This window comes from Perna viridis, chromosome 1 (genome assembly GCF_037379345.1).
Source record: "Perna viridis isolate PV_CMFRI_1.1 ecotype Kerala chromosome 1, ASM3737934v1, whole genome shotgun sequence".
Taxonomy (NCBI): domain Eukaryota; kingdom Metazoa; phylum Mollusca; class Bivalvia; order Mytilida; family Mytilidae; genus Perna; species Perna viridis.
The window spans coordinates 28,997,587-29,012,580 of NC_142445.1; the positions used below are offsets into that span (position 1 = coordinate 28,997,587).

At 34.6% G+C, this 14,994-nt stretch overlaps 2 protein-coding genes across 2 annotated transcripts; one reads left to right on the top strand and one right to left on the bottom strand.

The window, feature by feature from the left end:
• Window positions 1–1,016: 1,016 nt before the first annotated feature.
• Window positions 1,017–2,699, top strand: LOC148628213 (uncharacterized). Its single transcript, XM_088584753.1, has one exon. It carries the CDS (start codon window positions 1,635–1,637, stop codon window positions 2,508–2,510), a length of 876 nt encoding a protein of 291 aa, XP_088440879.1. The 5' UTR covers window positions 1,017–1,634; the 3' UTR covers window positions 2,511–2,699.
• Window positions 2,700–2,853: 154 nt separating this feature from the next.
• Window positions 2,854–14,994, bottom strand: LOC148628214 (prostaglandin reductase 1-like). Its single transcript, XM_088584740.1, has 9 exons — window positions 14,789–14,994; window positions 12,650–12,695; window positions 11,324–11,383; window positions 10,752–10,913; window positions 10,127–10,244; window positions 6,480–6,632; window positions 5,058–5,163; window positions 4,581–4,699; window positions 2,854–3,197 (listed from the first exon to the last, which is right to left on the bottom strand). Exons 1-9 carry the CDS (start codon window positions 14,892–14,894, stop codon window positions 3,087–3,089), a joined length of 981 nt encoding a protein of 326 aa, XP_088440866.1. The 5' UTR covers window positions 14,895–14,994; the 3' UTR covers window positions 2,854–3,086.

Sequence of the window (14,994 nt, forward strand, 5' to 3'; positions counted from 1 at the left end):
TTTAGTGTTTTGTTTTTACAACATAAAAATATTAAAATTCCCATTTCGCCTTAGTACTTTTTTACCAATTTTTACTTGTAATTCACAGCTAAGGCGAAATGGGAACACACCCTTTGAAATTTATATCATGTTCCAAACAAAACAGAATAAAACAAACTATATTTTTGTCAGTAATTGTCAGTGTTTCAAAGACTCCGGACTATTTGCACCATCAGCAACAAGAAAAAAGACAAGATTTTCAATGTCACGTTGGTGCATTGAGTAATATCACTGAAATGCACAGAAAATGCACATTTCAAGGCAGATAACTCTTGTCAAAGAACTCAATTTTCTAGCATTCTATTGGAAATTTTATGAACAAATCCAGTGATGCAGAGATCAAATAATGGTCTTTTGAAATGACGAAGCATCCTTGAGTGAAAATGTAATTATTGTCTGATCGGTCAGTTTTTTTATATGCATGTTTCTGATTTTTCCAATTTTGCCTGATTCTTACAAATGCATAGTAATTATATTTTCCTGCAAATTTATATTTAACTTTCAAAATCATTCTCATGTATCATTTTTTTTTAAATAACTGTTTTATAATGTATAAATCCCACTGTGTATCATCAACTTTATCAATAGTTTACAAATATACAAGTGTACATGTATATGCTACATGTATTTTACAGATAACAATTCAAAGTTCACAGTTAAATTTGTTCAGTTTTGCTTTATTCTTACAACAATTGGATACTCGGGACTTCCAAATTTATTCACAACCCTGAAAGATTTTTTATTACAGTTTGTAGGAATTCCACAAATAAACAAATATACAAAGTAAATAGGTTATCGTATTAAAGGTAACTATTATTCTCACGACCCGAACATGTGTATTCAAACAAAATATACTGATAGATCGTACAAGAAATATCAAACGGGGATTTAACTATATTTGTAGATAATCCGTTGAATTGAGGACCTTAAAAATAGGTCTGGATATCAATCAAATGGAATGGCCTAATCTAACGAATGAATATAGTTCAATATTTATCCTGTAAATTTAATTTAGCGTTGGGTTCCCCATTAGCATTCTTTATGCGTACGTTAAAGAGTAGCAACAATTGTTCCGTAATGGATTAATAAATATGATAATTTTCCTATAGGATTATCAGATTAACTTGTACAATTAAACCGCTCGTTGATATAATTTATTGACACATTGAAGAAGTCTTAATAATTGCTACTAATTAAACAGAAGTAAATGAAATAAAAACGTGCAATCTTGCCCGTAGGTATATACTCCGTGGGAATTCGGTAATTTTGCATAACAGTTTAAAAGATTGACAGAATAAATATATGGCCGTCGGATAGACATGATTGTATATAATCCCTGCATATAAAACATATGAATGCACCATCTAGCTGATAGGAATAGTCGAAGTTTGGAGTCATACAGTACGTGATTTTTAGTACCAAAGAACAAGACATAGACGGTCGTCAGGATTTATGCGGTAACTTTTACGAAAACAATCCTCTATAACTTAAAGAACGAGTGCATGGATTAAAATTGGATTTAACTTAAAATTCCGCGGATTATTTGTGTGTACCGTTATTTACAATTTCCTTATCAGAATTGTTCGTGTATTCCTATGGATATCAACATGACTCCGTTCAAACGTCGCTATGTGGATAATTGGAGGAAAGATGTGAATAGACATTTAAGAGCGGGGACAATATGTAAAATTGTGGTTCATTCACTCTTACCCGGTGAAACGTACGATGAATACAAACAAATTGTGTCAGTTGTTTCTGATACTGTTAAATCTCAGGAAATTTCTACTCAAACTTCACCAAGGGGTACCGCTGTTGTAAATACTACAACGAATTCTTCGCAACAAAGGAGTAAGTTTGCGTACACACGAACGGACGGTGAGAAAACCATAAAAACTGAGAGACAAGAAGGAGTTCAGTGCAATGGAATTCGTAAGACTGGTCATAGGGCAAATCAGCATCGAAGTATAACACCAAATAAAAAGGAGTCTGAAGAAGAAGCGATTCCTCTCGTTATTATCGACCCACAACTCATCACACCTCCCGCTGCACAAAGCTACGATACAAGTCAGCTGGAGAAACGGTTCGCCAGTCGACCGAAAACTAACGAAAGAAACGCAAACCCGTTCAAGTTTACTTCTCTAGTGAAACAAAATCAAGCGGAGAATTCTCAGGAAAAGAAATCAGATAAATGGTCAATTGAAAATTATCAGAAAAAGAGAGATGTGTGGTCTATACGTTGTCAAGTGCAATCAAGGGATAAAAATAGCTTTGTGGTTTCTAGATCAAACATAATAAAGTATAACGGGACAACTAACCACAGTTTTCTAAATCTTCCTGCTCGATTCCAAACAGACAAACACGATCAGCAACAACCGAATTTTAAACAGGAAGTTTCGTTAGACCGGATATCGTCTACTGTACAGCCACAGAAAAGAAACATTACTGCGATGTTTGCGGTTCAAGCTTGGTGATAATGTCTCGAATTGAAAATTAAACTTAATTTGTGTTCAACAGTTTTCTTAAAAGGCAAGCAGTGTTTCCATCGAAGACGTAAAATCCGACGAAAAAAGTGCAATTAATTAAGTATTATAATTATAGTGTGCTACCTTGAATTAAAAAAAAATAATAAAACCATGATAGGGATTATACAAGTAGCATTTTTTTCTATGAAATCTTGGTTGATTTATAGACATGCAACCCTCAACTCGCTGATATACGACGAACGATTCATCTAAGGTTTTCTTTTGTGCCTTCTTGACAAAAACATCTATTTCTATCATTAGATTTCCCTTTTGACAAAGGCATCAACATATGTCATGACATCTTTTTTATATTCAGATGAAGGTTTTTTGCCTCCAAAATTTTAGTTGTATCAAAAATTACAACAAATACCATACAAAGTGTATCATAAAAAGCAAGAAACTCCGTTAAAAACATTTTTTTTCATTTTATCTTAGTTTATTTCATCTTTAGCACCGCTTAGTAATCTCTGTTTGCTGTCGACATGAAAGTTATTCCTTTAGAACAATTCATTTCTTTCATTCCATTTAGTATCTCACTATCGCCTTTCCTATGTTACCACCGCTGAACAATTGTCTGAATGCAGTATACATGTTAACGAGTCCATCTGCGATAGTTTCTCTGTATCTTATTTTACCCTAAAATATAACAGGAATGGATATGTTGAATAAGTCATAGAGACAATAACCCCGCCGGGATGAACAATGTCAGCTCAAGGTCACCAATGGGTCTTCAATGAACTACGAGAAAACCCTCACACCATAGGACGGGCTGCAACTGGCCCAAAACAACATTCTATTTAGGTACAGCGAAGTAGTTGCCCTTATTGACTACAGCAAAATAAAAGTAAACTGAAAGTGGAAAAAAAAAACGAAACAAAAACAAGAAATTCTTGACTTAGAATATATGAAGAATTTTCCATTGTTACAGTAACCGTTCCATAGGAAGAATCACATTCTTAGGCCGAAAAAATATGTGTGTTTACTGTAACTAGGGTCGGTAGGTCGGATTTTTTTTTTGGGGGGGGGAGAGTTCATGACAATTGTAGTTTCGATAAATACCGGTACCGGTGACAGAAAAGGCAGGAATTTCCGGAATTTTAGAAAATTGCTGATAAAAAAAGGTTAGGGTCGCGGCGATAAAATGAAGGTAGGTCGGGTGACAGTAAACACACATATTTTTTTTTGGCCTCACATAGTATTTCAAAAATGTAATCATTTGAACCAATTCTCGACCACACGTACCCTAACCAATGAGATAATTTAAGATTCACGTTTTAAATTATACATTGATAAGTATGTGTAAACATACTAATTTTTCGGACTGATTCGTAATACCTAACAAACCACAAATGGCAAATAACAATCTTTGCTGGAGACAAATTACAAGAAAAACGCCTTGTTTATAATATCCCAAAATACTATGTTTATTACTAGGCTTTGCTGGCTAGATTTGTAGGTCAATTAAAGTAAAATAAAACATCTTAAATGATGCTGAGTCTGTAATCAAAACAAACGAGCATTTATGATGATTTTTGTATTTAGATAATATTTCTACACTTTACCTTAAGCCTATGGTCACTGATTTAAGTTGAAGAAAATATCTTCTAGACCTATATTAGCATTGGTATATTGGTATATAATCAGGAGAATATCGATGGTGTCAATTTCAAAGAAACGGTTTCAAAGTAAGTACCTGTGACTAACGTACGAACACATTGTATAAACAATAAGTTTATTTTTAGGAATTATTCTCTGGGATTTTAGACTAGTCCACGATGACATCTTCATGTCATTCTCTACATTGGGGTAACTTCACAGCAACGTAGCTGTAAAATACGTCAAATCGAACTTCTTTAATGTTACAAATCAATGTCGCTTTTCATGTTGTCAATTTTGAACACATCTAAACATGAAAGAACTGCCTTCTAACTGAATGTCAAAGTATATAAATCATTAATAGTCACAGGTATACGTACTAGTTATACATGTACATGCAATTACAATACGTAATAGGTTTACCTCTTTTATCCAAACTGCCATTTGTTTTTCTGCTTCTGGCCATTTTACAATGGTATGATATGATTGAAATCCTTGTACAAGTAAAGGCTTCATCAGTACCGTTTGAAAGGGAAATTCGGCTAAAAAGAAATTCATGTCTAAATTTAAATGTTTTAAAAAATCAAAAAAAGTAGTATTACATGTATTTGGCAATATGGGTACGCGATGATTGTTCCCACATTATTACTGTAATCAGAGGCCGATCAAGGATTTCATTTTGTGGAATCCAAGGACTTCATACAACCATTTTTCCTCGTTATGGGGACTTGCGTCCAGAACGCATTTCCACAGATTCCCACCTGCTTCATACAAATTACACCAACTCAAAGTGACCTTACGTTGCACAAAAAGAACGATAAGTAAAATTAATATTAAAATAACTAAAGAAGTATAAATGCAAACAAAGTATTAAAAATATATAATATTCTTACATTTTACCTATAAATGGTTCGCTGTTGTTATATTGAGAGATTGCTCCAATTATAGAAATACGTCCAAATGCGTTCATATGTTTCAGCACTGTATTTGCTGTTGGTCCCCCAACCTACAAAACACGTTTGTACAAACAATAATAATTAAACATGCATTTACATATGCAGTACTGCACTAAGAGTTATATATATGTACATGTGAGTAAATGGTAATTTTTATCAAACAATGAACCAATTCAGAAATTAAACTCCCGTCCTCGTAAACAGCGTTGCGTCGTCGCAGCATCCTCGTAAAATACGTTTTGACTAATTACAATTACAATATAAAAATAAGAAATTTGGCATAATGATTGCCAGTAATCCACCAAATACCAAGCAACGAAACAATTTAACTCAACAGATCACCACGAAGTCTTCAATGATGGGCAAACGCATGTCGTAAAACAAGCTGTAATTAAAGACCCAAAAATAAATTACGTGAAACTACACATGTATACATAAAAGGCGAAAATCGACTTAGTTTATAGAAAACAAAAATATAAAACGAATAGCAATGAATATAAAAAAAACAAGAACAACCACTTAACTAAAAGTTTCCAGGCTTGGGACGGGCACATAAAATATGTGTCGGGGTTAAACGCGTTTGTGAGAACTCACCACCCCCTAACCTGGAACAATGTTGGGAAAATGTAACAATAAAACGAACTAAAGAAATCTGTCAATAAAGTAGGCTTTAAATAATTACATGTAGATATGAATTCAATATCTTCATTAATTAAAGCTATTATCCTCATCAGTAAAATATCAGTACACATGTATGTAAGCAGATACAGGAAAATGGCTTCTACTATAAGTTATGATGAGATTCATCTCCGTGGGCCAGCCGTACGTGAATAAATTCTACTGAATTTTTGTTTGAGCTAATCTAAAAAGCTCAAGGTCCAAGACCACCAAGTATGGTACATAAACATATCGTTTACACACAGGGCGTATCTTGAAAGACAAAAAAACACACATAAACTGTAACAAATGCGATAAAAGCACTTAAATGTGAAATTTGGAAGGTCAAAGGTCACCAACCTTGGTGTGCGACACATCGGTATGAAAATGTTTACATGTACACAAACAGTAAAAAAGCAAACTCTGTTAGACTAACTGTACCGCTACTGCATTATCAGTTACTACAGTAGAGGAAATGTCAACGAGGATATAATTTTGAATTGGTCGAGTACATATCCTAATTTGGATCGCAGAGTATTATTATTAGGTTAATGAATATAAATCAGATCTTCGGTGATATTGGTATATATACATTCAAACTACTTCACAAAACATGGTTTCGACAAATCGATTTCCGGGAACAAGTCCAGACGATTTAGCAGTTCTACACCCAGTAAAACAGCCATAACAGGATTTCAATCTTACGCACATTATCAAAATAACAATCGACGCCATTAGGGGCGGATTCTGTCAATGCATCATCTATGGTGACCTGTTTGTAGTTATATGCGTAGTCAAAACCAATATCCTTCAGCCACTGGCATTTCTCTTCACTTCCGGCAAATCCAATTACTTTACAACCCTAAAAATTAAACGTAATATCGTCATTTCATTTACAAGACAATATGAAAAAAATATTAGACAGTTGAATTACCTGAAACAGCCTTTTGTGACGCATGTTCCTACATAGCTAATAAATATTCATTCCCTCACACATAATTCAGGCGGGAACCAGGGGATGAACTTGGTGCACGTAACACTCTCTAGGGTTGACACAAATGGTGCACCGAGTATAAATATCTCGTTTATGACGACCGTAATACGTAAAAAATTATCATTATATTTACCTTCAAGCAAAATAATTTCTTCATGTAGATTAATGAGTAATCACCTGTTGCAAAATCATTTTTCTAATTAAAATTATAGTTCCTCCAATTTTTATTTGTTTTGCCTGAGATCTGAAGTTTTAACTACATTCCCTTATTAGAAGTTATAAAGAAGAAATGAAGAGACAGGCGTCGATGATAGAAAATTTTAGCATGTAATACATTTGATTTTTGTATGATTAATACTAGAACATGTGCTAAGCAAATGAATCAAGTAATCTTCCTGGAGAAAAATGACACAGAGACATACTTTAGGCGAGCATTGGCCATACCGTATATAGATGAACTTGTATCTGGGTAGCGAGGTTGTTTTCCCATTCTTTTTAAAAATGCAGTCATGGCACTAGTTCTCATCCCAAAAATGACTGTCAAAACTCAGACTTGCTAATTATTTTGATAAAGCCTCAACCTTTTCTCGAGTCGACTTACCTAGCCCTCTTGGTTTGCCATCAGAGATGATTATAATTATTATTGACAAATTGTCAACTTCAGCAGCTGTAACTATTAAGAAGGGAAACTCTCTTGATAACTTTAATAAAGTTTGCAACGTTTGAAAAATTGTTTGCACCATGAGTGCAACGAGTTGCGAGTATGAACGTTCAAACAGCGGAGTTGTCTTCTATGGGTCAAGAGCGTTGGAGTGGGCTAACTTCGATGCATGCATGTGCATTACAATTGATAAAATTATCGACATATCAAAGGAAGATGAAACTGGATATATCTTTTGGAATAAAATGTGAATAGGGTCTTTGTAAAATGTGAATGGAATAACTTATAATTCTGAGTTATTTTGTGTAAATTATTTTTTACAATATAGATTTGGGTGACACCACCAAGAAAATTTCTGGATCCGCCCCTGTAAATCGTCCTATACTTATATTGTTAACTCATTATGGGAAAACTGACAAAGACAAATCCTACGCATACAACTATAAAGTAACATAAAGTATACACAAAAAAAAAAAAAAAAAAAAAAAACATTACAAAAATACAGAAAAAAATTCAAAGCATACATACTAATAGAAAATAAAATCAAAGACTGAAGTCATCAAAGTCGCTAATCGTCAAATATTCACCGTCACTGATCTTGACATACTTTAAACATTCGATATGATACAAATGCGATATGCTCTAAAATCAGGTTGATGTTATTGCGTACTCTTTCGTAACCGTTATGACCCGAATGGCTATGTATAGATATCGGTGTCCTGATATTATGTATGACCTTTATATAATCTTTATATAATTGTAACAAACGCCAGTGTTAGAATCGGAAACTGGGTAATACATGTACATAAATTCAATGCTAACCGAACAATTTATCTTCTAATGTAAACTTCCCGTTCTAACACAAGCAAAAAACACGCATAGACATATGATGTTTTAAAAAAAAGGTACGTAGTAGCGATCTTTAAGTCGCTTATGATATTGACAGGGAACCAGTTTATGAACCAGATTTAGCAGCTGGTAATGGATATTCATATAGGTCTCAGTATCGTATTAATTTTCCCATAGACTTCTATAGTGAAGTGCATATTTTTAGGATTTTTTTTAAAATATGTAAATTGATTCAATAAAACTTTCACTTATGTAGCATTTCTAAGGACATGTGAAAAAATAATTTCGCGCAAAGAAAATAGGGTGAGTCCACGAAGATCGGACAGAAAAGTAGTCTCGAACTATAAATAGCCATTTTCCCTACTTTCACTTTCGTTTTGCACTCACCAAACCAACCTTTTCAGTGGAACATTTTTATGATATCATGTTAGATTTTCTTTTAAAAAAGTTCTTCATCTTACAGTGTGATGTTTGCTCTATTTTATAAGTCATTGTTCATATCTTTTGACAAAATATTAGTTTGTAGAGAGGCAAAAAGAAAATGCACTATATTTTTATAGCATCCATGTTTTGACGTACACCCGCTCATGGATATGCAATACGATACTGGTACCTATATATCGGGACGTGCTGGAACGAGATCACAATTAATTCCCCTTGACTTTTCGTTGTATACGAATATATTTCATTTTTTGCTTAGTATTTACTGCAGAAATGTAGGGCAAGGATCAAATTTACAAGATATTTTTTTTTCATTCTGTAATTTTATGTTGAAGTTGTGCAAAATTTAGGGCATTTGGCAGTGGTCACTTTTCTTGTCTCCGAAGCAAAGTTGCTAAAATAAAAATAGAGGCTATTTTGAGGACACTTCTTTACCCAATCTGCAAAAAGTTGAAGTCGCGACATATACCACTGATATAAAATTTGCCATAAATCATTTATTTTTCAACAAATTTCAGTAAAACTTTGCAGTTAGACTCAGAAATGAATAAGCTTTCCACAGATGAACCTTTATTTGAGTTTCAAAATAAGCCGATCTAATAGGTACAAGATCACAATTAATTCCCCTTGACTTTTCGTTGTACATACGAATATAGTTCCTTTTTTTAGTGTTTCTTCCTGATTTTTTTCTTTGATGTCATAAACTTTATTGCTTAGTATTTACTGCAGAAATGTAGGGCAAGGATCAAGATTTTTTTCATTCTGTAATTTTGTGTGGAAGTTAGTTGTGATTTGGTCCTATGAAAGAAGGTCAAAATTTAGGACATTTGGCAATGGTCACTTTTCTTGTCTACGGGGTCTCCGAAGCAAAGTTGCTAAAAATAAAAAATGATTTTGAATTTTTCTGGCACTCTTATAGAAATCTGCTTTTATACATGTTTCCATATTGGTGAAGTTTTATTAAGTTTGAAGCGGTGGAATTTTTTTTATATCAAGATGGGTCTGTTGAAATGCACTATGAAATTAATTGTGTCCTGGTACCTGCTAATGTATATGACCTATATAGTCTTGTTACCAGCCTCAGTGCCTGAATCAGAAACCGGGTAATGTTCAAAACTAACTGATCCTTTTATTTAAACTTCCCATTCTCATACAAGCAAGAAACACACGTTGAACACACGTGTATGATATTTAAGAGGTACATTTTACCTCATATGAAGCTAGAACTATGATGCTGTGGTGGTGAGAACGGCGAAGACCTGTTGGATAATTCGTCGTATAACTACATATTAATGCAAATCATATGCGAATATTAAATACAGAGATTACGAGTGCAAGAAGTCGCTAACACTATTAGCGACTTAAAAAGAGGTGCATAAAACCAAGTCATCGCTGTCTTGACAAAAAGTACCTTTATTTTAGCTATCTGTCCTACCAGACTTCCTACGGCACCAGCTGCACCACTGACAACAACCACCTCTCCCTCCTTTGGCTTACATACATCAAGCAAGCCATAGTAGGCAGTCATTCTATCATGAAACAGTTGGTACGTGAGAATCAAAACCTCCATTTATACAATTTATTAGCAACTCGGCTCATGTTTCTAGACTGAAAAAAAAAGACAGACGACGCTTACCCTGCGTTGTACCTTGTCTATGCTCTTAGCGTTTAGTGGAGTCCTGGTTGGTAATTTACTTTAGTTTCTTTGTACGTGTTTTTTTTTTTGTAATGTTACTATGTTCTCATTATTCTAAAGTTATGCTGCATGTATATTTTACCGTTCAAATCCTGGTTCCCTTGACCCCCTTCCATCACACGATAGAGAAGTTGTTTGGCGTGGGGGAGTTGATACGGATCGAATTATACAGAGCTCTAGTGGATTGCTAATTCTGTTGTTGTTTTGCAAAAATTAAAAAAAATAATAAATGAAATAAAATAAAGGTATTCTTTGTTGCTGTTTTTTATCTCAAAAATGTAAATATTCATGTATTAAACAAAATATTTTTTTTAATGATGGTAACTGTAAATAATAATACCCTGGCATCCCTAAAGGACCTAGAGCTGTAGATGGAGATAAATCTCCAAGTTCAGGCATTCTTTGAGACTGTTGAGCTGTTATGATAGTGTGACTTCTCCATCCAGACATGTTTCTGACTATTGTTCCGACAGGGAACATGCTGTTCTTACTTTGTATTACCCTATAAAACTTTCTACTATCAAATTTCATTCGCAAGTAAGCAGCTACATGTAAATTTAAAGTTATTGTCAATAACAAAAATTTCAAAAAATGAAATGATCTGATAGCGCAAACTTCTTCACATTGCCAGGAATGAGAGCCCTGCGAGTTACCGCTCTAAAAAATTGAGTCGTCTGGAAGGTCGACTCTCTTCAACAAACGCCAGAATTAAGTCAGAGTAAAATTTAGCATATCAGGGCTGCGCCCAACTCAATTAAGACAAATCGAACAGAACGTACTTATAGGTAAATGTTACTATAATGAAAAACATTTTCCTTAGCATAGTTGCTAAAAAGTCGTAGTCAATAGTTAGCTTACAACGTTAATGTTTGATAACGTCTTCAAATGAAGGCGCGTGTTACAATTGCTCACCGAGAAATCTGCTCACCAAACATCGTTTCACCCACTTTACCCAGCGTGGCGATGAACGACCTATTAAAGAAACAGAAAGTCAGGTTATCAATTAATAAACAATACTTTTATACTAGACTTATTTCTATGCTTACATACCTCAAGCAAACCACAGTACTAAGTCATAGAGCTGGTGTGAATGATGGATTTATTACGTGCAAGTACATCTGTAGGCATGTCATCCCATTTTTCTGAACCCGAGCCAACCAGTAATCACTCTATCCCCTTCAATACCGCGTGTTAGACGGAGTAGAAGTGACTACCGTTTTGAAGTTTTTGGTGCCACTGTGCCGCGGGGATCAAATCCATGACCTTCCGCACTCAAAGCAAACACACTAGCCGAACACCAGTTAAACCGAGGTGGTTCAGATGGTACAAGAGACTTAATGCGGTTATAGAAATGAATATTAAGTGGTGTCTGGGTTGGTCATCTTTCTTTAGTGTCTGTGTGTATTCTTTTAGTGAATAGATGTTTTTTTTTTGTGTGTGGGTTTTTCTTCGTCTAGTTTGTTCTGGGTTTTTACCATGGTCTCCTTGATTTCAGACAATTGAAACTTCTTGGTCATTTCCTTTACACTAAAAATAATCTCGGATGCAGACGCGAATCAAAATAATGTTATCAACCAGGTGGCGTTATAAAATAGTTAGATACTTTGTATCAAATATTTTTACGTAAAGCGAGGGGCTAAGAAACAAGTACTATCTTTAAAAAAGATAGCTGACGCATTCAAATTTTGTTCTTTTTTACTTCTAAGTTTCTACATTTATTTCAAGAAAATAACACATGGCACACAATTTGTAAGGTTCCGATACAGTTTTTTTCGAACGCAATTCTAAATTTCGATACAGATTTTTCGAACGCCACTAAGTTATCAGTATTTGGCCAATCGGGGAAAGAACTGCGACCAGGTGACTTGCGTAGAAGAGCGTATCCAGAGAAGAGCGTCCTTAAGTGACTGATTGACTGCGATTTTAGAAAATATTGACAGTAAGGAGAGACAACTGTACATATCCTGCAATACGGTATGCTAAGTAAGCAAATTCTCCATGCTGGAGAATTCTTCCCAAATACGATAACCGTGGAATATATATGTGTATATGTACAAGTAAAACGCAAAATTAAAGTTGATGAAATAGCGGATTTTTATATATATCATTTCTGAATGTAAAAATGAACAAACAAACAAACAAAAGCCAACTGAGAAACGTGAAATTTACGTTGATCAGTAAATAAATTTTGCTATATGCTAAATTTATGTAGTAACAAGAATTAACAATTAAATATACCTCATGTAGGGATCCACACTAAGATAAAGGGCTTCAATCAGCATTTCTAAAACGATAGTTTCAACGAAACGATATACAAGTAACAACATCTTGTACCTTAATACAAGCAAAAACTGTACGTTTGAGGAACGATAGAAATGGACGTAAAACTCATTTGAAATGACACGCCATATTGAGAAGCACAGGCGGTTGAGGCAATAATGCAGTTTTCATATTTATTTTTTTTTTTTAAATATTCTCCTCATATATAATTAACCATTTCGCTAAACATTTGGTAATTTCTTAATTCATGGATATAAACGGAATGCACTGTACTTCCGATGTAGATCACCAAATTTAATTAGAGACCATGTCAAGGTCATACATGTAGGAAGGTGAAAAGGGGTTCTGTATTGACCCTGCCTACGGTTCAACATGAATAGACGTTGGAGTATTTCGATTAGCGTTATATATAAAGTGGTCTGCGATACAAACGTCTCAGAATGTGACGACTCTATTTGCTACACTGCTCCATCGGATCAAACTGATACAGGGAAGATGATGTAAACGTATAGAAAGGTCTGAAAAATTCCCAACGATGTTGAAAGTGTCAAATTTGCATCATCTGCAAATTTTTGGTCGTTCCCTCCGCGGGACTCGAACTCGTACCATTGTGACATCTATGGCAACACCGCCTGCATAAAGTCCAGCGCCCTAGACCGCTCTATATAAAAATATAGCTTTCGCTGAGACTTCGCGAAAAACTTTTTATATAGCCTAGCTGGCCGAGTGGTCTAGGGCGCTGGACTTCGTGCAGGCGGTGTTGCCGTATGATGTCAAAGCGGTACGAGTTCGAGTCCCGCGGAGGGAACGACCAAAAATTTGCAGATGCAGATTTGACACTTCTAACATCGTTGGGAATTTTTCAGACCTTTGTATATATATCTATGTTGAGGCATACATATTAATGCTGTTATCATGCTTGTACATAATTATATGTACTATAATATCGTGAAGGAGTAAACAAATATTACATAATACATACACGTAACATTGGACATGCTTATAAGCTTAATCTCGTATTTTCTCAAGATAGATCACACATATAAACTAGATATCATGGTCGGTGGAACAGACCACGTCGGATGCGCACCCCTTTTGTAAATTATTAAACATCCACTCATAAAACCTACTGCAGACAGCGCCCAGGGGAGCCCAAAATTGTTCAATTTTCCCCCAACATCTTTGTTTGGGTTGATCCTCCCAGTCTCTGTCCTGCACTCCCTTAACTAAAACCTTCCGACGGCCTCCAATGTACATGCATCACATCAAATAGTTACCAGGGGTTTTAATGACATAGCCAAAGGTTACAAAAATTCACACGTAGGCTTCCCTCTTTTTATGAGGTTTGCAGTGTAATCACAGTTCTGTAAATGTTATCGGCTATGTATACCCATTGCAATAATTTGTTTAGGAGCTGTATCCTTTCAAGTTGTATTTGCATATAATAAATATATATCTTTATATATGTTCAGTGGCCTTTTTTGTTTGTAGAACTTTTAAAATATGAAGCAAGTTGTTAAAGAAATTGGAACAATCCATCAAAATCAATATAAAATCAATGCGTCCACTTCAAAAAGAAAAATATTTGCGAAATTTAAAAGAAAACACACATTATGGCCAATTCATATTTAAGTCGGTTGAATGTAAATAGAGACTTTGGTTCGATTATGTATAAAATCATGTGATGTTTAACCAAACTAGAACATAACTTGTGACTGGTAGAAAGAGTAATCAAGGGAACCAAGGTTATAGCGGTAATAAAAAATATGTAATACAGGGACTAAGACCAGACATGGAAAACAGACAAACACAACAAAGAACATAAAGTAACTAAAATCATACATACAAAGGCAAAAGCAAATGAGCAACTCGGACTCCACTCAAAATTGGGAGCATGGACTAGGTGCACCGGTAGGGTAAGCGTCCTCTGCTTTTCAAGAAACACCGGCCGAGTTGCTCATAAAAAGTCAAGTCCGGGGTAGAATATATAATATATCAAATATTTTATGAAGTAATCCTACAGAACATGTAAACATACATTGATTTTAGTGTACATGTATGTGTATAAACGTATGAGCGGAATACAGTTTGACAAACCTCCGTCCTTTAGATCTGGTATATCTTCTTCTGTTAGAATCAGGTCATCTTCTTTCGGTTCTCCATTGAAAATTCTGTTCACTTTCCACACTTTTGCTTTAACCATGATATTTTAAGTAATATTTAGATGATTTAAACGATCTACGACTGCATGTTATAGATAACGGAGACATGTATCAACTAATCTCTAAAATGTCAAAGGACGT